The sequence below is a fragment of the Pongo pygmaeus genome, chromosome 5 (assembly GCF_028885625.2).
Source record: "Pongo pygmaeus isolate AG05252 chromosome 5, NHGRI_mPonPyg2-v2.0_pri, whole genome shotgun sequence".
Classification (NCBI taxonomy): domain Eukaryota; kingdom Metazoa; phylum Chordata; class Mammalia; order Primates; family Hominidae; genus Pongo; species Pongo pygmaeus.
Window position 1 is genome coordinate 75,448,396 of NC_072378.2, and position 23,139 is coordinate 75,471,534.

General features: G+C 39.2%; 1 protein-coding gene across 2 annotated transcripts in view; it reads right to left on the bottom strand.

Annotated features, from left to right (window-relative positions):
- IMPG1 (interphotoreceptor matrix proteoglycan 1) overlaps nt 1-23,139 on the bottom strand; it is a 156,313-nt gene that overhangs the window by 107,474 nt on the left and 25,700 nt on the right. Inside the window, exons 2-5 of one of the 2 annotated variants that reach the window (XM_054493163.2) lie at nt 17,380-17,613; nt 10,203-10,369; nt 9,897-9,925; nt 1,088-1,152 (exon numbers count right to left, since the gene is read on the bottom strand). In XM_054493163.2, coding sequence (XP_054349138.2) covers nt 1,088-1,152; nt 9,897-9,925; nt 10,203-10,369; nt 17,380-17,613 — 495 coding nt within the window. The remainder of the gene's footprint in view (nt 1-1,087; nt 1,153-9,896; nt 9,926-10,202; nt 10,370-17,379; nt 17,614-23,139) is intronic. The other variant, XM_054493164.2, reaches the window with a different exon arrangement.

A 23,139-nucleotide genomic window follows, 5' to 3' on the forward strand; every position in this document is an offset into this window, starting at 1 on the left:
AGGCTTGTACTATTACTAGCTACAAGTCAGTCTAGAAATGATAAATTAGCTGAACTTAGGAGAAAACTGAAATATAGGCACAGCCAGCTTTCTCTGAATGTCAGTAAAGGAAGAAATGGGAAACTAATATCATTTATTTACAAATATCTATTTTCTCAATTTCTACATTTTAAGTCATCAAAAATTAATTTCTTAAAACATTATTCACATTACTAAAAATCAAATGAACTGGGGAATACATTGCCCAGATAATAGTTTTATTGTGTATATTTAAAAGTATTCTTAGATTATATGTGAAAATGGGAAGACTGCAATAGAAATATAAGTGAAAGAGAAATTTCAAACATCTAATAAACACAGGAGAAATGATTTTCCTCTGCCTTTTGGCAAACTCTAGAATAAATAGTAATATTCAGTATTGATAAGTGCTGCAATGAGACAGGTTCTTGTCTTTTCTGCCAGTGGGATATTTAAATTGTAACAAAATTTCTGGAAAAAAAAATTTGGCAAAATTTATTAAAAGCCTTAAAATCCATAGTGTTTGACTTAGTAATCTATTTTGAGATATTAGTGATTTGACAAAGATTTATGTTTAAATATCTTAATTAAAACACTATTTGTAATGTCAGATACAATGAAGCAATGGTTAAGTTGATGACATCCGTATGGATGCAAAAGAATGTTGCAAGTCATTAAAATGATAACTTTGAAGAAATTTTAGTGAACTATAAAATATCCTTTACATCAGGTTAAGTGGAAAAAAATGATACAAACTCTAAGTAAATATGGTCTCAGTAGTATGTGTATATAATAGAAGAAAGAAGGCAGAAAATAGGCACTAAATGTTCATGATGGTTGCTTCCAAACTGTAAGATATTGAGTGGTTTGGTTTTACCTTTATTCTTTTCTGTATTTTCCAAGTTTTATGCAATAAATTTAAATTATGTTATAAAGTTAGAAATATAAGCTAGTTTTGAGAAAGTACATTATAAATGTTATCTTTAATTAGGAATTGTTTTATAAATAACATGCTATCATGATGATTTGAATGAAAGTTTAGAAGCAAAGAAATTAGATCTAAGCTTACCTGCTGAAATGACAATGGTTTCACCAGGCTCTCCCAATGTCTTCTCTGTAGATATTTCATCTTTTCTATTAGTACAATAGAAAAGAAGGAAGAGGTGGTGAAAGAGAACTTGATGACAGTAGAGAACATACATTTAAATTTCTTATACTGAGTAGACCTAAACGTTATAGGAAAAGCATACCTTAAAACTGGATTGACATATTTTTAAATTACAGGAGTAATATTTGAATATATTCTCATTGAGGAAAAATTCAAAAAACTCTCCAAAATGGTTATGTTTGACTCCAGTGTTTTCCGTAAGCATCCTGTTTTTTTGTGGTCCTGGGGTTCTGTGGTAGGCAAAGCTGGTCTTTGGGGCCTAATGTTATAGTTCCATTCCACTTACACTGTGTTCCTGACACCAGAGATAATTGATGACATGATCTGTGACTGAAATATTCTTACTAAAATCTCAGACCCTCAAGCCTGCATATCCAGAGTCATTAAGCTTATCTAATAAAGTAACTCTTGTGGTTACAGTAATGGGAAAGAGGTAGATTTCTGGGTAATACAGATTTACTAAATCTGTATTCTGGGCACAGCCATTGCCTGTAATGGTAATCAGCCAAGAAGTTGGGGGTAGGTTCTCAGTGCCATGGAACGATGGTGTGGAAGAGATTCTAGGAGCAGATCCAAGGTCATGGTGGTAGAGCTATTTGTGTATAATATTGACCCATTCTAACAAGCTTTACTTAGAAAGGAGTAGCGGTGAGACAGCCAAGTGGGATGAGGTCCCCCCAAAAACTCTAACCGGCCTGCCCACTGGGATGGAGCCTTGGGAAGTTTGTGCAGTTTGCAGTGGGGAGGAGCCTGGCCCCTCCTCTTCCTGTGTGGAACCTGGGATTCAAGCTGCATGCAGGAAGCACTCTAGCAGGGACTCTGTGCTAGCAAGAGTCCCTATTTTCCCCTTTTCTTCCTTTTCACCCAATAAAACCCTGCTTTACTCACCCTTCAAACCATCTGCAAGCCTAAATTGTCATGGCTGTGGGACGGACAAGGACCTTGTCTTTAGCTGAACTAAGGATAAGTCCTGCAACATTTTTTGGCGCCCAACGTGGGGCTTGAGAAGTGGTGAGTGAAATGGGGACTCAAAGCCTCTCACTGATGCTTCTAAGCCTTTTCATCCTTGGACTTCTGAGGGTGGAGGAAACCATGCCCCCATACCCCATTGCTCCTGGGCCTTTTCATGGCCCTTTCCTTCCATTCTCAGGATCAAAAAAGGAGTAGTGAGCAGCAGCTCCCCGCTGCTCTCCCCTCCCTGCTGGGGCTGGGACGCATGGTCCAAGGGTCCCACACAGCTGTCTGGCTTGTTCCCAGCTATGCATCACCACAGCAGCCTTCTGCTTCCCTGGCCAAGGGGTTCAGCTCCATCGGACAGTAATTAAACTTTTCTCCCTGGTGGAGGAACTTGCATAAGAGTAAGAGGTTCTTCCCTAGGCATTTTTAAATGATTTTTTTTCTTTTCTCTTCTCCACCCTGTCTGCAGTTAACCTTTAAAGTTCTTTTTCCCCTTTAGCAGGCCAGACCCCCACCCCCAGCAACTATCACTGTATTCTCTGCAAAGTTTTGGTTGTGAAATCAAGCCTCCATTTTGTTATACATCCTGAGGGAATGGCTTGTAACTCCAGTGGCAAGACTTTGCCTTAGGGAATGAGCCTTTTCTGATTCAATATCTGCATGTTTTTCTAAATCTGTCTCTTAAATAGCCCCATGCAGTGACTGGGTTTTCTTGTGCCTCTCTGTGGCAGAACTGTCTTGTTGGCTTCACAATAGGCAATGCCTGCGGACATATGGAATTAATTACACCCTTAACGAAAAAGGCAAACCTCGGCTGCAGTCAGCACACAATTAAAGTAAATTACCAGGTTTTACCTTAAAGTTAAAAATTGTTAGGAGTTAACATTATAACATGTAATTGAAACTACTGAAACTAGATTTATATGTAAGGGGTGTAAGAATAGTAACATGTTTTTTTATAGTAAAAGGTTATAAGAAGGCATGGAAAAGTAAACTTTTGCCTAGGGTTAAAGGAGTGTATTAAATTATATAGAAAAAAGCTGAAGGTTCAAAGAAGTGCTGGAAGAATTGTGGAAATTACTCTTGCAGAAGAGGTTCTTTGTGTGAACATATTGACTATTCAAAAAAAGGTATTATATGGTTTTTCCATAAATTGAGCATTGAGATAAAACCATAACAAAATTTTCTTCAGGCACTAATCTGCTCTTTGGCAAAATTTGTAAAGGGTTATAAAAGGTTTTTGCTTCTTTAAGATTTTTGAGTCAACGTTTTGGCACAATAAATAATTTATGGCAATCTGGAATTATATTTCATAATATCGAGTGCTTTAGACATATTTAAAAGGCTTCTCAAAATCAAACTTCAGTTTCAAAATTGTCCTTCCTGACACCTGGCTTTTTGGATAGTCCAGAGAGACCCTAGAATGTCCAGAAAAGAGGTAAACAGGATTATTTGACTTATTTAGGTACATGGGATTGTCAAAATGATGTTCACTCTTCTTTAGTTCATATCTTGGTAAATAATGTTAATCTATGTTCCAAAATTCTATGGGATTTCAAAAATTCTAATCTCTAAATGTATGCTGTCAATCATAATTAAGGTTGTTAAGTTATTGTAAACCACGGAGATAACCAAATTTGTCAATTGTGTTTCTAACTGTAGCTACGCTGGACATTTTGCTATTCACAGACAATTGGTGTCTTGTTTTTATCCTTTTCAAAAGATGGTTTATAATAAGCTGTAGGACTTTAACAGGTGCTCTCAAATACAGGATTCTGTTAACCTTGGAGATTGTAACATTGGAATAAAGGAAAATGTACAGGACTCATGAGAAGCTGAAATGCTCACGAATATCAAACCAAACTAGAGTTAATTAGATGGACAGAACTCAGAAAGCTGAAGCAACCTTTTGACTTTTTCTTGGAATACTGCTGATCCTAGTTTTATTTTTCAGAGTCAAGGAAACTTATTTTGAACTATTTATAGCCTTTAACAATTAAGTAAGGGCCGGACACAGTGGCTCACACCTGTAATCCCAGCACTTTGGGAGGCCGAGGCAGGCGGATCACAAGGTCAGGAGATCAAGACCATTCTGGCTAACACGATGAAACCCTGTCTCTACTAAAAAATAGAAAAAATCAGCCGGGCGTGGTGGTGGGTGCCTGTAGTCCCAGCTACTCAGGAGGCTGAGGCTTGAACCTGGGAGGCGGAGCTTGCAGTGAGCCAAGATCGTGCCACTGCACTCCAGCCTGGGCGACAGAGTGAGACTCTGTCTCAAGAAAAAAAAAAAAATTAAGTAAGGTATACTCCTGGGGTGAAAATTTGGAGCATGCTTGTTTCTCTCTGCCTGGTTCCTTTAGAATTTGGAAACTATCTGTGAGTATTCTTAACTTTCGGCAATATAGTTGTTTGCATCAGTGCAATAAGAATCCATTTTTCTTTTGCAACAAGACACAATTGGAAAAATTGGGTATTTTATCAAGGGTTTGACTGAAAGTGTATGCTTCCCTTTAAGGAGTCAATCTCAACTTACAGAACAAATAAAACTCAGTGGGGAAACTGGCTTCATACCCTTGTCTATGCAGTCCCTGTACAGGGTTCTTGACCTATGGTCAGTAAAGAGTGTCGCTTTCTAACAGGTCCAGGAGCTCCAAGTTTATCATAGGACCTTAAGAGGAGGAGATCACCCAACTCACAGGTATTTGAGGATACAAACCCAGAGCTGGGATCAGCATTAAAAGGTCTCACCTGAGATTCCTTGTGGAACAGACTTCCATCAAAGCCAATCCAAAAGGCTTATGTAGAAATAATTATTCTTGCTGCACTTTATTCAAATAATTAGGCCAAGTATAAAACCAAAGTCTATTTGCAAACAACTCAGTCCTATTATGATTTTGTTTTTAACAAAAATGAGGACTGGAGAGAGGGAAATTATGTTTCAAAACTTATCATACATTTGTCATTAAATTCTAAACTCATTAGTTGTTTTTAAGTTTTTGCCTATATTTTAGACTAACCCTGCTTGTTCCTGTGAACCAACCAGCAATCTCTGGCTGCAGCTCAGAAAGAACAAGAGGGATGGGTAATGTAGAAATCTGGATCAATATTCTGGTTCTGAGCAATTATCCTGCAAATCCTGCCAGGTGATGGAATAAATAGGGAATAAATAGGGTGCCCATCACCCAGAGGTTTCGTTTTTGGGGAAGTAAGACCAAGGGAACTAACCAAAGCCAAGCACCATGCACCCAAATTCTAGCAAGCATAACTATAGCTACCAGTTATCTTGGTGTGTCACAAGACATCCTTTTCTCTCTCAGAGGACTCAGTTCCACAGTTTCACCTTAGCGTTTGGCTTATGATAAGGAGTCCATGTAACCCCCCGAGACATATTTTTTCCCAAACTCAATTCCAAGCTTTAGATAAAAGCCCTAGGAAGGAAAACTGGATCTGAGGGATCCAGAGGCAAATGAAAACAAAGGTTAAAAGGCACAGTGCAGGTGAGCATGGCTGATTCCTGCCGATTAAGCCAACCCCAAGCTTCCTGTTTCATGGATAAAGGGCACGTTAATATCTATGGTATAAATGAGGTCTAGGGAATTCCAAGGCTACTGACAGTAGCAGGGATAGAGACATAGGTGAGAGCAGATCATTCCTATTCTCTAAGGCCCTGTCTGCTTGATGGGTGTAAGCTGTTTTGGCACTCATGGTGGGACCTGACAAGGTCACTGGGATTCGGGGATGCAAGGATGGAGGAGGGAAAGAGGATGCTTTTCATTCTCTCCCTCATGTATCTTGGGCATATGTTAGGAAGAGAAGGAAACCAGAGATGCTTGCTCCCCTCTTTCTAGATGGGTAGCCATTCATCTTCAGTCTGTACCCCTTTCAAATGCATCCTGAACCCCTGGGACTCCTTTAAAGAATGCCTTCTTTTCCTTTCTCCTCCTCTGTTCTCTCTTCACGGATAGGTAATATGCTCCCCTGAGATGCATCCTCCAAACTGGAAAGAGTTAATTTCCCAAGCCTTAAACTGGTTGTCTTGGGATTGGGCTCAGGGGAAAGGAACCCAGAAGCCCAACATGCTGGCAAAAAGGGCCATCAGACTCCAAACAGTCGTGCAACCAGAGCCTCGGACAACGGCCCCTTCTGCTGGGAATCCTTAAATAGGCCTCTGAGGAAGCTCTGACTGCTGTTTCCCCAAAACAGCAGCCCCTGTCAGCAGGAAGCACTTAAGATTGGTCTTTGTCTTTATTCTTAATCCAACAGCTGTTAGATGTACTTCTTTAGAGTGGTGAATGAGACAGCCAAGTCGGGGGGGGGTGGTCCCTGGAAAAACTCCAACCAGCCTGTCCACTGGGGTAGAGCCTCTGGAAGTTCATGATATTTGCAGCAAGGAGGAGCCTGGCCCATCCTCTTTTGGTGCAGAACCTGGGATTCAAGCTGTGGATGCGAAGCAGTCTAGCTAGGTGAGTGTGCCTGTTTCCCCTTTTTCTTCCTTTCCACCTGATAAAACCCTGCCTTACTCAGCCTTCAAACCATCTGCAAGCCTAAATTTTCATGGCTGTGGGACAGACAAGGACCCTGTTTTTAGCTGAACTAAGGAAAAGTCCTGCAACAGTGGTAGTAATATCTTCTGAAACTCACTGAAAGGTTTGTTACTATAAGCGATTAGGTCCCAAAGCATTGTGTCTGTGTTAGTATAATATAGTAGCAGTTGACCAATATATTTGATCTAATTTTCTGTGGCTCAGGATGATGGGCAGACCAAGGGTAATGGCTAGGTGTTCTGTTGTTTTACAGTACAGTTATCTAGAATTAGTCATAGCCAATAGTATCTCCTACATATTTCTGCCACACCCAATTCTGCCATATTGTTAATGTGTAATATACAAAATATTATCAATCAGCCTGCCACAGGGTCTGGCCAATCAGAACAGATGTTAATTGTAAACAAGGATGACTACAGTGGTCCACGCAGGCCAGATAGAAATTTTGCTGCTATAGTGGAATTTGAAATTAGCTATTCTTGTTATTTTTTTCTGGTATTATACTATGTACTTAATAAATGGTTTTTATGGAGACCGTATTTAACAACTCTCATTATATCAAACATTATAGCACTTATAGCCTAGACAATTTGTTTTTTACTTTACAGATCTTTGTTTATAGTAAGATCTCCTTCCTCTTAATATCACTTTCATCTCCTTCCCTGTCTTGCTGTAAAAAAAGTAACCAAGAAGAATAGCTAGTAAAATCCTGGCTATTGCATTAGTTACAAGTCAACAGTCCATTTTGTGCAGGACTCTGTGGGATGATGTTTTCTTGTCCTTTACTAAAAGATGTGATTCTGCCACTAAACTGGCAATCTATACCATCACCGAGGATCTGTAATTTGGGAAGCTGAGCTACTCAGTTCTTCCACTGGCTTTTATTTCAAAGTCATTTGAAATTGGCGGACTTACGGGTTAGTCAGGTGAGAAAATTTTGTTTTGTCTTCTTGGAAAGGTTTAAAGTAAAAGATAATTTCTTTTCTTTCTTTCTTTTTTGAAAACAACTTGGTAACCATAGCTAATGTAAAATGTTTGTTTCATGTTCCTTTCTTTCTCTCCAGCAATGCTGGCAGGCACAGGAATAGATGAAATGCTTCTATTACATTTTCTTTCTGGCTTGGGTAATTGTTTCTTATAATTTTTAATGGTTGTCTGTCAAGATTTGGTACATTCTGTTGATTTTTTTTTTCCTTATGGATGGACCCTGCGTTGCTTTCTTTTTATTTTTTGAAAATGGAAGCATCAGTAAAGTATTATCCTATATTTAAATGAGAAGAATCAATATGTCTGTGTTTTGTGAGCAAAGGTAATACTCTAGTACTATTTTCCTTAGTCACATTATTTCTCCTGGCAATATCTTTTAAAAATCTATAAAAGAGTGGCTTGATAGACATAATTGATTAACAAAATATATGAGGATTTTGCTCAGTTTTGTATAGTAGGTGGGAAAGTATGAAACAGTTCCTGACCTTGAGGAGTTTATACTCCTACAGGAAAACTGGAGAAAGCAAGAGACTGTTCAATAAAAATCTAAGTACCAAACAGAGTACAAAGTTCAAAGCAGGAAGAGATTGCTGCAAACTCAAATAGTCTGTTAAGACATCCTGGTGAGGTGGGATTCCACCTAGAGCTTGAAAGAGAGTAGCATTTGGATAGATGGAGTGGAAAAGGCAGATTCTTCCAAGCAAGAGGGAAAGGCTAGGGTCAGAATCCGAATGAGTAGGGTGTGGTTGATATGCAGTGAGGAAGAGGCATGGTGGCAGCCATGGAATCATGGATAATAATAATGGGGGCCAAGGTCAGAAAGGTCAGAAGGTGAAAGGTCTGGATTAGTTAGTTTGGCTTCTGCCTCAGTGAAAGTTCTAGCAAGAAACAGATGACTCTCTCATAGTAGGGTAACTTGTGCAAAGTTCACCAAAGGGATTATTTATGAAGTTGTGTGAAGAGTATAAGAGCAACCACAAGGGAGAGTGTAGTACCCCACAGGTTCAGTAACAGTGGGGTGCTAAAAATATCCTTGAGGCCAGAAGGGGTGAGAGGAGACCAGGAGCCAGACACAGAGAAGGCCCTGTGGAAAGAACAGTCAGGCAGGAACTGAGCTGAAGCTGAAGAAGGCCAATAGGCCTTAAAGACTCTGCAAGTGTGTCTGTAAATTTTCTGCCAGCATTCTCTTCTCTCTCTGATTTCTTCCTCGTCACTGGCTGGCCATAACCAGAAGCCAGAGGCAAGGGATGCCACTGATGCAGTTCTTACCACTCAGCCTCCTGCACAAGGAGGTGGGCTGGAAAAGGTCGGGAGTGGATATTCAGAATGGCAAGAGGAAGATGTAGGAATCTTTTGAAAGCCATTGAACAGGGCTCAATGTAATAAAAGGAATATTTCAGACATCAGTCTAGCAGCAGTTATGCAAGTTAAGGAGGAGAAGAGGTTAGAAGCAAGGAAATCTGTCAGGGAGATCAGATTAGACATTTTTCACAGAGTATATTAATAAGGTCCTAGACTAGGTTAGTGGTAAAGGGAATAGAAACAAAGGGATAAATGTGAAAGGCATTGTAAGGTATGGTCAGTAATTCATATGACCAAATTTGTGTCTCTCTTTGTAGTTTATCTTCAGATTTAGACTTCTAAATATCATAAATGAGTTTAGAGTTTGACAACAACGTCTCTCTTCTTTAATCATTTAATCTAATGAAGTTTTCCTTTTCTCTTTATTTTGTTTTTTGATTTTCTTATTTGATATTCAGTTCTTGTTGAGGATATAACTTAGAGCTTTAGTAATTTAGTTTGAGAGATGTTAACACTTCACAGAATACCAAATGAGAGTTCAAAATTCAAGTTGTTCTTTGATTGTCTTAAATATTTTCTTGATGTAACTAATAGTTTACCATAAATTCTAAAAATCAAACCAGTTTAATTTCTCTATTTCTTATAAGTGAAGGTGCACGTTAGATACATATCACATAACAATAAATTCATTTTATCTGCAAATAATGCAAACATCTATCTAAATATATAAGGTCTATTTATTTTTGTTTTATGTGCTGATTTATCTTCAGTACATTATATGCAGGAATTGTCTGTCAGAATAATCTACACAGATCTTAGTGGCTGACATAAAATCCTACAGGTAGAATAGCTTAGTTTCACTCCATTATATGATCTTTTTACATTCAAGAACATACACACACTCTATTTTGGGTACTTGCCTGTCAGGGAAACTTCTCTGTTGTATTCTCTGCAAAAAGATAAAGATAAAAAGTAATTTTACCAGGAGATAATGCCAACTGAAGAGCTAAAGTCTATTTTCATTCCCTTCTCCCTTAAACTACACTTCAACCTGACTGTACCATATTATTTTGCAAGAATAAAATTTCTATTGGCCTAATCAGATACCTCCAAGCACTTCTTCAATTAACCCTTATGTTGTGGAAACCAATTCAAAAGGCCTAGGGGCTGGAGCCTGGGAACAGTTCGTGCAGTGTTCCAAATAACCATGTGGTGTTTAGGCTCACCTGCTGGAGAAGATCCAGGTGCTCCTGGGAATTGCTGAAGTTTTTTCCAATGTCAAAGAGGCAGAAGGTCTCCTGCTGGCAGATGCTGACCCAGTCCTGATATTCCCCTGTGTCAGGGATGCGATCCAGAAAGATCCGATATGCTTCCCATACTGCTTCCTGACACACTGTAATACAGAGTCATTAATGGCCATGCCCTAAGAGGGTCCCCGTACCCAATCCCAAGCAAAGTCTAATAACATGGAAAATTATTTCATGGCTTATGTTGACACACTAATTTACAGTCTCTAAAAGTTAATTCATTTAACAAATATTTATTGAGTACTTACTATATGCTATGGAGAAAAAGGAAAGCAAGAAAATAGGGAATATTATGTGTGCATGTGTGTGTGTGTGTGTGCAAAACTGCAGTTTAAAATAGAGTGGTTGAGGAAGACCTCACTATAAAGGTGACTTCTGAGCCATTTGGGAAAAGTAAAGTCTCCCAGTTTGTGGAGTGCTAGGGGCACTGAAGGAGCAGGGAGGATGTCACTGTGGCCAGAGCAAGGTTGAGAGTAATAGAGGATGAAGATAGAAAGATGTGGCGAGGGCCAGTAGCAGTGGCTGAAGCCTGTAATCCCAGCACTTTGGGAGGCCGAGGTGGGCGGATCACCTGAGGTCAGGAGTTCGAGACCAGCCTCAACATGGAGAAAGCCCGTCTCTACTAAAAATACAAAATTAGCTGGGCGTGTTGGTGCATGCCTGTAATCCCAGCTACTCGGGAGGCTGAGGCACGAGAATTGCTTGAACATGGGAGGCAGAGGTTGTGGTGAGCCGAGATCGCGCCATTGCACCCTAGTCTGGGCAACAAGAGCGAAACTCCGTCTCAAAAAAAAAGAAAGATGTGGTGAGGTGAACACAGATTGTGTAGGGTTTTGCAGACCAGCAGTCTCCAAACTGGAGTACAGGTCCCCTGGCTGTCCTTGAAGACTTTCCAAGTGATGAGCAGGCACACAACATTTAAAGAGAATCAATTTCCAGGTCTCCATTTTCCTGTGTAGGCTTTCCTAAAATTGGTCTCTCTAAAGACATACCTCTTCATTGATACTTCCCTTTTGATCACAATCTTTTCCCCATTCATCCATCCTTATTCTTATTGTGGCACAGTGCCTCTAGGTTATCACACCAAGGAGCAATTTGCAATAACAATACTGAGTTTGAGAAAGGGAGTGAACTGAGCTGAGGGACAACACACATTTTGGCAGTCTAGGTGATTTATGATTCTTTGCTTTCAACAAATTAAAAGGAGTCCTAATAGGTTGACAGCTGATCGATAGATCATTAAAAATAATGATGACAGATCATGATGTGATTATTGGCATATAATGACAAAGGAATTTAAAGAATAAGAACAGTGCTATAACAAAACTCCATCTGTTCCCATCTACTTATTTATGTAAAGAAGTTTTCTCAACACCTAACTGAAACTAAGTAAAATAATAGGGATAAAATTGATGTTAAACCTAGTCTCATTTTAGCAATGCACAATATAAATAACGACTAATTGTATATGAACAATTAGAGGAGCAAAACCAAAGCAATTACTTTGATCCAGAGGCAGAAGCTAAGGAAGCATAAGCTACAGATCCTTTTTTAACATTGATTTCTTCCAAAGCCCTGTTTAGAATATTGCATTTGCAATTTTGTATTTACAAACATTAACACCCACAAAACTTGAATCTCACTCTATATCCATCCATCAATAAAAACTAAAACTATATGTGTTTAGTTTTAATTGATTATATATTTAAAATGATAAATGCAACTGAATCCAGAAGAAATTCCTTTTTACACATAAATCTTATAGTCACAAGAAACAAAAAATGTAATTTCAATTTATGTTCATATTTTTGTTACTAAAAAGTATTTTAGAGCAATCAATAACAGATTTTCAAGGATAAACATAAATTACATTAAAATGAGACTCTGAGGAGAGAAGTGGAATGGAAATGTGAATGTATGGAGAAAAAGGAACCATGTGACATTTCCTACTGTTAAGAAGAATTTGCTCACGTATCTGTTAAAAGAATTTGATGGTAAATATTGAGTGGCTATGGTAGATTCTACTGGATACATGAGAAAGATCCAATTCTAGTTTTATTTTAAATATCAATATTTACAACTCACCAAAAATTACATCCTATTTATTAATTTAAACTTGACAAAAAACTTTAGATGTCAATGGAAAAGCATGCGAGGGGATTATATAGTTAAAAAGTTGTTTTAGGGGATTAAGAGAGCAAAAAATGTTGGAAGCCTCCCTATAAGCATTTGTAATATGTTGATTTTTAACTCTAGAGCAGTGGAAACAATTGGAGCCTTTAGGGCAGAGGCTGACACCATCTGACTTACTGAAGAAACACTTAAAGAAACACTGCTGTGCTGAGAAAAAGGACCGTGGGGAGGAATAGGGTGAGACGAGACCAATCTGGAGACTCTTACGCCTATATGTTATTCCTTCCTCCCCACTTATTCCATGTCTGGATTTCTCTTAGCTTTCTGTTTTAAGAAGAAAATTCCAGAACAATAGAAGCTCAGGTCATTTACCAGCAGCAACCTGACCAGAACCTTCAAGGTAATTGATCTTTTAATGAATAACCCACAAAGACAGGAGAGGGTGCAGTCCTGACCGCCTCAGATGTGCCATCTGGTTTCTCACACTGGGGGAAATAACAGGGATCAACATGTGGGAAGCAATGGAATACCTCACCTTGCAGAGTTCATTTTTGTGAACTGTCTACTGCCAGGCAAGGATCAAGAAGTTTTAATGCCTTTTCTGATACAAACCAGCAAGCTGTCTCTGACCCTTCATCTCTGGTCAATAGTCTACATAATATACAAGAAGAAAAGAACACTTGGATGTTTTCAGATTTGTCCAGACCCTAACAGTTGTATGTCCAGTCTAAGCAAACCAGCTGCCTTTGCTAGTCTTCTTTCTTACATACTCCACACTCTCTCTGGGGATGTTATTTTGTGGCTACTTCAATTCAAAACCTATATAAGTGCCAGAGATACAACAATACATAAAATAAACTAGCACTGTCTTTGGTGATTTCATGGACAATATCTAAGTGTTGGTGACTTTCATGGACAATATCTGTGTGTGAAACATCGGGGAAGATATTATGGGACAATCTCTTCTGTTTACAAGTTAGGCACAACCTTGAGTGTGTCGCTTTTGGTCTCAGATTAAGATTTGCTTTTATTTCATTCCAATTTAAGTCTTGAACGAATTGTGTTCTTTGTTGAGCCTAGCTGCTCCCAGTTGAGCCCAAACTCAGACTGGCAGGCATCATAACTGATGTAGACAGATGTATACAGAAGTTCATTTTCCTGGGTGCTATGTAGCCTGAGGATGCATCACCAGTTATGCAGAGATTTCTACAGGGAGTCTCTGTCATATGGTTGTGGGGACTGAGGTTGAGCAGTCAAATAAGAGGTACTATTTTTGTTGTGTGCATCTTCCTAGTTCTGCTCCTTTCCCTGCTGTTCTTTCTCCTACCACAGGACACAGAATTACTCGAAACCTTCCAGAAGGGCCCTGAAAGAATCTTCTTTCTAGAGCATAATGTCTGAAGTTGCTTGAAAAATTATCTCCCTGTGACATTGTAGTTTATAGGAATCATAATGTTAAGGATGAAATCTCAGACTCTTTCTGAGGGGCAGGCTTTCTTTTTTTGTGGCTCCTCTGATGTTATTTTTCTCTTGGAAGCTTCTCACAAGCCAGGAGGCATAGACTCTTTCCATGATTGGAAGCACCAGCCCACTACCCACCAGGATAGCCCCCCATCCTTACTGGGGAAGTATCAAAAAAACCGTTGAAAGTTGAGGCATCAAAGGACCTCAGGGCTGGGAGGGACCTGAAAACTTCTCAAAATTGGATTTTTGTAAACCTTTGATTTACCTGTTCTGTACTATCCTCCTTTGAACCTGCTGGGAGGGACTGCCACAGTGATTCTAGAGAAATCCAGCACCTTGGCCTCCCTCCCACTCCAGTCTTCCCACAGTTGCCGGCCAATGCCTGAAATCTGATCACAGAATGTCAGCTTCTCTGCTGAAGGTCATATCCTAAGTCATTTGATGATGTAGGAAGAACCCCAGGGAGCACATACCCTGGAGGCCAGGCATGGCAGTCTGTAATTGGAAGTCCTGGCCTGCAGACAGTTATTCGCAATTAGTATTGTTAGACCAATGGTATGTGAAAATGTGCAGTACAGGGTTGTGCACACATTAGAGGGAGAAATAACACACTGAAATGGAACATTGAGTTCTACCCCCGTTCTGCTGCCAGCTGTGCCCCTGAACATGCCATTTTACGTCATCGGATCTCAGTTTTCTTATCTGTACAACGGGAGTGTTGGCAAGATGTTCTCTAGATTAGTGCTTCTAGAACTTTAAAGTACAAATGAATTTTACTTGGGGAACTTGTTAAAATGCAGATTCTGACAGTAAGTCTGGGGTGGGATGTACGATTCTGCATTTCTAACAAGTTTCCAGGTGGTGGTGATGCTGTTGATCTGCAGACAACACGGAGTAGAAAGAACTAGGACCCTATCCATCTTTAACCTTCTCTAAGGCACACATAAATGTGAAAGAAAGATCTAGCTGTTTTTTTTTTTTTTTTTGGGACGGAGTCTCACTATGTTGCCCAGGCTGGAGTGCAGTGATGTGATCTTGGCTCACTGCAACCTCCGCCTCCTGGGTTCAAGCAATTCTCCTGCCTCAGCCTCCTGAGTTGCTGGGATTACAGGCATGTGCCACCATGCCCAGCTAATTTTTGTATTTTTAGTAGAAACAGGGTTTCACCATATTGGCCAGGCTGGTCTTGAACTCCCGACCGCAGGTGATCTGCCTACCTCGGTCTCACAAAGTGCTGGGATTACAAGTGAGAGCCACCGCGCCTGACCAAGACCTAGCTTTTGATGTTGGGTATGGGAGGCAGAGAGGGAGGGAAATAGAGGGAGAGACACAGGTGAGGGTGAGGGGGGTCTGAAGGGAGGCATCTGTATAGCAGGAAATTTGGCTGGGGCGCAGAGTTCAGCCTATAGATTGGCAGAAACACATTTACCTCTTTTGCATTTGGGCTTTGAGATAAGCACATTTATGATTCTACTACAAAGCTCAGAACATTTCACTGTGTTGCTTTTAAGCCCTGGGAAATGAAATAATTCAATGTTCCATTTGATTTGGGAATATGAGTGCTTTCTCTCCTAAGTTTGAAAGATGTCAACGGATAATTTTGTAAAAGTAGCAACAAGAACAGTAAGTGGGTCTCTCTGTCAGAGGAACACCGCTTTGTAGCTGGGTCTTATTTCTTGTTTCTTTGTGAACCAGTTTGTTCGACTTAAGAAACCTATGCTGATGAATAGTAAAATTTCATATTACCTAGGGGCAGCCATAAAGATAATGGACTGTCATTGCTGTGGGGAGAAAAACAATGGTTTGTTTCATCCAGGGAAACAAGAATGAAAGAGGCAACCTAATCAAGAATAAACAGCTGAGAATAAAAATTCAGAGCTAAAAATTTTGTTGCAGCGACAAATAGTGTATTCTAAATACTTGCAGTGAATCCTATTTGTGAATGTTGTAAAGAATTAGAAGTTACGTGAAAATAGGAATAGTTGCATTCATATTCAGTGTGATGCAAATACTGTATGTACGTCCATCCCTGAGCAAACGATATGGAATTTACCAGGGTCATTATCTGATCAATGTGTAGGCACACTCGAAATTAGTAATTTAGGCATGTCACTGTCTTTTCTGTATTTTCCCAATGGACTCTTTGCATTCTGTGTCCACCAACAAGCATTGGCTAGTACCTGCTCTGTGGAGATGCCCTTCTAGGACCTCAGAATAGTAATATAGTGCCCTTGATTTTTCTATAGTGAGAGTCCTCTTTCAGACTGTGATCCAGTAGTTTTCACTTTTCTACGGGTGTGGCTTCTTTCAGAAAGTGAATATCTTTTTACTTCCACAGAAAATGAGACACATAAGGAATATAAGACTTGATATTTTTGAGACTGTAGTTAATTATGCTTCCAAAACCCAATAAGAACTCTTCAGATTAATTTAACGTGGGCACATCTAACAGAAATAGACATCCAAGAAGTTTTCTGGATGTTAGTATTGTGAAATGGGTACTCAGTTGTCATAGTGTACAACATATCACAGGCTGGAATTGAACCAGCTTGCTCTGGTAGATGGGCTTTAAATAAAGCAGGGTGGCTCTGCTTTTTGGAATGGAAGCAAACATCTAGTGTGATCAAGATAGAAATCAGTAAAACTCTCAACTTTCACGTGTAAGATACATTGAATTTAAGACTCAGAGAGACAAGATATTTTGCATTATTTGGGGCCACCTGGGGAATTTTAATAGTAGCTACCAAAGATTTGTTTTTTTTTTCTTTTAAAAAAAGAAGCCATGAGAATTTTGTCATCCATAGTAAGTTAGTGAAAGGATAGTCACTGATGGCTGTGCTGTGATTAACTCCTTAATGGTTTCCGGCAATGCCATCAGAATCCTGTTAAGCAGTCTTGGGGTAAAAAGACTCTGCTGGAAACCACTGTAATTGTGTTGTAAATTCTGCTAACACTCCTGCATTATATCTTGGTAACCACTCTTTATTTGTTTCTCCTCTGCACTTCAACATGCCTCTAGGTTTCCAAACTTTAAGTTTCTGCTGGATCATCAATACACAAACTTATAAGAGGATCTGGATTGTAATGTTGCTTTTGAAAAATGAAATCTTAAGTCATAAATCAATTTGCTTAGATTCCTGACATTGCAATCATCCTGTGCTTCTTACCCATATGAACAACATTAAAATGGAATATTGAGCATTGGCAAAAATAAAAAATAAAGGGGTAAAATCTGGATGCCAAGGTTTTCTGGTGATTTATAAATGCCCTATTGGTTCTATGCTGCACAAGATATTATTTTAAACCATAAGAGCTGATATCTACCATAGTTTTGAATGTTTATTATTCATTACTATCAGATTATCACTAGATAGATTTTTATAATTCTTGTGGCTAAGTGACACAACTGGAAGTTTTAGGCTAAAGACAACCTATGGATGAATGAAAGGGAAGGGTTGGAAATAACACAAGGCTAAACAGGTTTCATCTCTTTCCTTACCTCTCAATCTATAATAAGCTTGAAGACTGGCTAAAATCTGTTTCATGGATTCCTGTGGACAGACTTTAACCCCCGTTGGGAAAAATGCGGATCTTTTTGTTCGATGCTTTGCCAAATCAAATATTCGTCTCATAGTTGACATTTTGTACATTTTTTCAGTACTTTCAGGTGTTTCATTTCTTGGGGGATTGTCTATGTCTTTAGTTTCAGAATGGTATATGTTAATGGAGATATCTGTAAAAGAAAGATTGATATCCTGGTGAATATATACATTTATGTGTTATATGTGACATATATGGATAAATGACTGAAATAAACTGAAAATTATAATCCTCTAGTTTATGAAATTTCTACCTTGGTGCAACTGCTAAACGTAATATTCCAAATGACAAGGCATTTTCAGAAATAAGAGAATAGTATAATGAGCTGATCAAGCGTATTTTTAAAAAGCCAATGTCTCAAATCATCTTGCCTTTAGGAACTGCCAAATATTGAAACCATTTCCCACACATCTTTCTAAAAATCACTCCCCATTTAGCACTCAAGCCTCTCAAGAGATGTCTCTTATGATAGATAATATAATTCAAGCAGGGAATGATATAGCATTGTGGTGCCCAGAGGTGTAGTTGATGAGGAAGTGGAGTGCTTCTAAAAACCTAGCGGAAAAATTGAACAAAATAACCTTCCTGCCTATTAGTGGTAGCCCTAGGAATTCTATATGGGCAGGGCTCAGAGCATGGCAATCTGGCTGAGAGTGGATTGGAGCAAGGATGTATCTTAGAGCTGCATTTACAGTGCAAGCTTTGCCGTTTCGTGAAGGATGGTGAGAGGAACGATGAAGGGGGAGGACACCAAGGGGGAGGCTGGTAGAGAATGTAACTCTCTTCTAAGCCATTTCATCCTGCTGGCGTGGCTGGTATCTATTAGGGTTAGGTCTAGACTGCATTTTTAACTTTCTGGACCTCTCATAATAATAACTTCGATTCATCAAACACTTTTTAATTTTGAATTTTTATATGTATTACCTCATATCCTCACAAAAGCTTTACTACATAGATGAAACATATCATTTTTCTCAGTTCATCAGGGTACTGAGGCTCAGAGTGGCAGTGTGTGTTAACAGTGTAGTCAGATCTAAGTTACACATAAATGTGAAAGAAAAACCTAGTTTTTGATGTTGGGCTTGGGAGAAAGAGAGAGAGAGGGAAAGAGAGGGTGGCAGAGAATGTGAACAGTGTAGTCAGATCTCAATTTTTCCTCTTCTACTCCATCTCTTTCCTTTTATCCATTCTACCATTAAAAAAAAATTATTGATGAACAGTTGGGACCTCTTACTATGACCTCTTGAGACTCTAAACATGGAGCTTATAGAGACTTATAATCCCATTTTACTAGGGAAGGCTCTCAAACCCATATCTTCCGAAATGCGATAAAAGGGGAATCCAAGCAGGATAGCTGAAGAGCAATTCAAATCTTGTTGCAAAGCATGAAAGTCCCTCAATATTGTAGAGGGTGGAGAAAGTCCGCCTGGGAACACATATTCCTGTCACTTTGAGAAGTCTCAGAGTGCCCTGTGTTCCCCTTGGGCAGAGGTACATTCTTAGGAAAGAATCTCCAGGAAGGGAGGAAATTTAGAGATTAATTGGCTCACCCAGCGACACACTAGACCCATAAATCATAATCTCTGTGTAGAATACGGGCATCAGCAATTTTTGGAAATCCTTGGGTAATTTCAACATGCAGGCAGGTTTGGGAATCACTATTTTATAGATCTACTAAGATGCTTCCAGATAAAGAATCAAGATGGGTGCATCTCAAACTGGCTTACACAGTAAGAAAGTTATCACCTCCAAAGGAAAGCCAGAGGCAGGGAATGCCGGTGGAAATGGAGGTCTGGCTCTGACTTGTCTGGTTCTGTCCCTTCATGTGGTGATATCATCCTCGCGCAGGCTTCCATCAAATTCCCCTGATGATGGCCAGCAGCAACTGGATCACCACCTTGACTCTCATTCATGTTGAAAAATAGCCTTTCCCTTAGGTCTGGCTGACTTAAGCCATGTGCCTGGAGCAAGACCAGTTGCAAGGCATATGCCAGTGCTATCGGCTTGATCTGAATAATTACAGGGCAGGGAACTGAGATTACTTGAAGTGGCTCATTCTAACCATGGAGTTGGAACCAGTTTTTCGTGAGTCAAAATGGCTGCATGGCAAAGTGAAAGGTGTCCATTCAATCTAGGGGCAAAGTGCAAGAGAGGGATAGGAGCCGAGCACACAGCTGTTAGTACCCATTACAGTTAGTAAAATGTGAATTTTTGTTTAGGAATATTAATTTTAATAATCCTTTCAAGCAGTTTATAGATTGCAATAAACTTGTCATAGTAAAAAGTAAGTTTTTGTTATATTTGAATTGCCATTTAGAATGGAAGAAAAAGCTGCCTCATTGGGTACTTCTAGGTCTAGGCAGTATAACACAGACCATATTTAGGGAGACTGTGCCCCTACATGCCTGCCCTTCTCCATTCTTCTCACTGTGCCTGCCTGTAATGTGTGGGGTCCTGCTATCGGCCTGGTCCTGTTCTGTACCTTGTCATCACCACAGTGTTTGGTCCTTTGGGGCTGGTCCTGTTCTTACTGCCTAATGTTATGCCCTGTAGAACTCTCTGAGTAACTTGGCTTGGGAAGAGTATCTACTCTACCCTGGCTCTGGGAACAATGTTGCTGTCCTGGAATTTTTTTCCAGGTGGATCCCTTTGGATCCTAACACTTTGTGCATATCCAGGCTCGCTGACAGAGATCCTATTTGATATGAGTCTTTAGGTTTCATCCTATCAGGGTGGGTAACTTGACTTGGGAAGAGTATCTACTCTACCCTGGCTCTGGGAACAATGATGCTGTCCTGGAATTTTTCCCAGGTGGATCCCTTTGGATCCTAACAGTTTGTTCATATCCAGGTTCACTGACAGGGATCCTATTTGATATGGGTCTTTAGGTTTCATCCTATCAGGGTAGGTGCAGAAGCGGGGGCGAGAAGGTCACAGATTTTCCCTGTTTCTGAGCACTTCCATGAGCTCCCACTTTTCCCTTTCCCCTACTAGGGTCAGTATTTCCCTATTCTCCACACGTCAGCAAATCCACACAGCTGGGGGTCTACAAGGGCGAATTAGGGTAATGTGAACCTATTTGCTTGGGATACCCCAGTTTATAGCTGTTATCCTTTCATTCTCAAATGTGTCCCTGTTTGGGAAATAAATTATAAGGTCACTCAGTTTTAAATATCTCCAGCTGGAGAAGACCCAAGACAAATACTCTGCAAATGGTTGTTTCTTTCCTCTAGGAAGTACCATGTTCCACTTTTGAATATCTCCACTTAACAAATTCCTTCCTTTGGGTTGAAAATTACTTTCTGATAACTTTCACTATCAGTCCTATTTCTGTCCTCTGGTGCAGCAAACACCAAGCTACAACTACTTCCATAAACACTTCCTCATATTTTTCCTACTTTAGGTTCTCTTGGCTGAGCAAACAACCTCCATCTTTTTTTTTTTTTTTTGGTATCACACGAATATTAGATACCTTGACTACTCTGTTTCTGTGACACAAAACCAACCACAGAGAACCCCCCTGTGATGATGCTATAGCTTGAGCTGGGATTAGAATCTTTTGTCTATGCCTCTGCCCCATCCTCACTAGAGACAAGGTGAGAGATCAGGAACTTAGGATCACCTGAGTCCAAGGATGACAGGCCACAGTGACAAAGTCTGTTTGTTACAGATTTCAATGAAATAAAAAGAGCTGATAGTTGTTGGAGCTAACGAAAGCACTCTTGAGTAAGGCAATTAGACCAGATCAGATGCTGTTCTCCAGTCCTGCATAAATTGTAATGTTGATACTGAACTGAACTTTAAAAGATTCTTTGGGTCACCTTTATGAGTTTGATATTTTTGGTTTATATAAGTATTTGAAAAGAGAAGGTGGAAATTTAATGAGAATGAATTGATAGTTGGAAGACTTGCTACAAAATAGAGTATATTTAATAAAAGACTGGAAAATTTTTTGAGGCAGGAAATCTCTAAAATGATGACGACAAAATGAGTGTAACTTACTGGATGATGAATTGGCTGCCATCAACAGCTGTTTCTGAATGAAATTCAAAGTTACAAAGAGAAGGGCAAAGTGATTTCAGAAAAAAAATAACCACCTTTACTTTGAGTTGAAAATTACTTTCTGATAACTTCCATATATCAGTCCTATTTCTGCCATCTGGTATAGCAAACACCAAGCTACAGCTACTTCCAGAAACACTTCCTCATATTTTCCCTACTTTAGGTAGTTCTAAAAAGGGTATTGGAGTAAAATAATATTAGAACAGTTTAATTAAATAAATTATGAATTAAGAAAAAAATACAATCGTACTATTTTATATTACAGATTAAACACTAGGAAAACAACCTTTAAGCCAATAGGTTTTGGAAATAATCATATCATTGAATAAAGAAAAGATAGAAATGGAAAGTAATACATTTGAATATTCAGAACTTCTAAATACAGATGAGGAACAGCTGTAATATACATGGTGCTTACTTTCTGAATTTAACTTAAATATGTTCATTACTTATGAAAGAAAAAGGTAGTAGCAACACAAATCATATAATGTCACTCAGCTATTCAAAATGTTTTCATAGAACCAATGGTACACAGGGCCTGGAGCTGTCACTTACTAGTTGTATAATGTGGGTGTACTTGACATCCAAGTACATCCTGAGTTTCCTCACCTGTAAAATGGGGAATAATAATACCTCCCTTACAGGGTTTCTGTGATATTAAATGAGTTATAACATGGGCAGCATCTAAAACAGTGTAAGACACAGTGTAAACGCTCAATTAGAACTCCTTTATCAGATAATTGAGGCATTCCACTTGCTGGTATCGCTCTTCCTTTCCTTACCCCCCTTTTCTTTTAGTAAGATCTCTAAAGCTTATTCAAAATTTTCATTAGTCAGTAGAATAATATTTTATAAATCAGTGAAAACCTGTACCTATAAAAATTATAAAATAAAATATCAGCAATAGCATGAAATCACACAGTGTAAAATTAGACATACTTAGAACTGGTTTGTAGGAAAAATGCACCTCACAAGTTTTCTTAATATGTCATGGATTAAATAGAGTGTTTTTGTTACCAGCATAGCTTGGCTCTTATTCCCACTCTGCCCCTACCACTCTTCCTTTCTAACATACCCTTTCACTGTGCTATTCCTCAGCCCTCAGACAAAACTATGTCCATGCCCTGAAGTCTTCCTGCTTCCACACTGCAGTTCTCATCTCGTGTTTGTCTTTCATATGGGAGGGCCCTTCTCTTCCTTCTTTGTTGTTTTCCTACTTTTCTTTTACGAGCCAGTGAAATGTTACATTCACCACTATGCTTTCTCAGATCCCACATTCAGAATTTGTTCATTGCTCCCTTCTGTTCCTCCAGGGTGGTTCATATCTCTATGGCATTCACCAATTCACCTGTATTCATTAAGTGACTACTGTTTCAGGTCCACTATGGTACATAGCTGTAAATGAGATAAACAAATGCCATGCAACTTGTGTTGTAGTGCTTCCTTTGTCCTGTCTTGAATACTAATTTGTTGTAAATATATGAGTTTCCCCCTTTAGACTGCAAATACCTTTGGGATCTGTATTGTAATCTTGCCCTCCCCTCTCCAATTCACCTTGGTGCTTGCCTAGTACAACGTTTTGTACATGACAGAGATG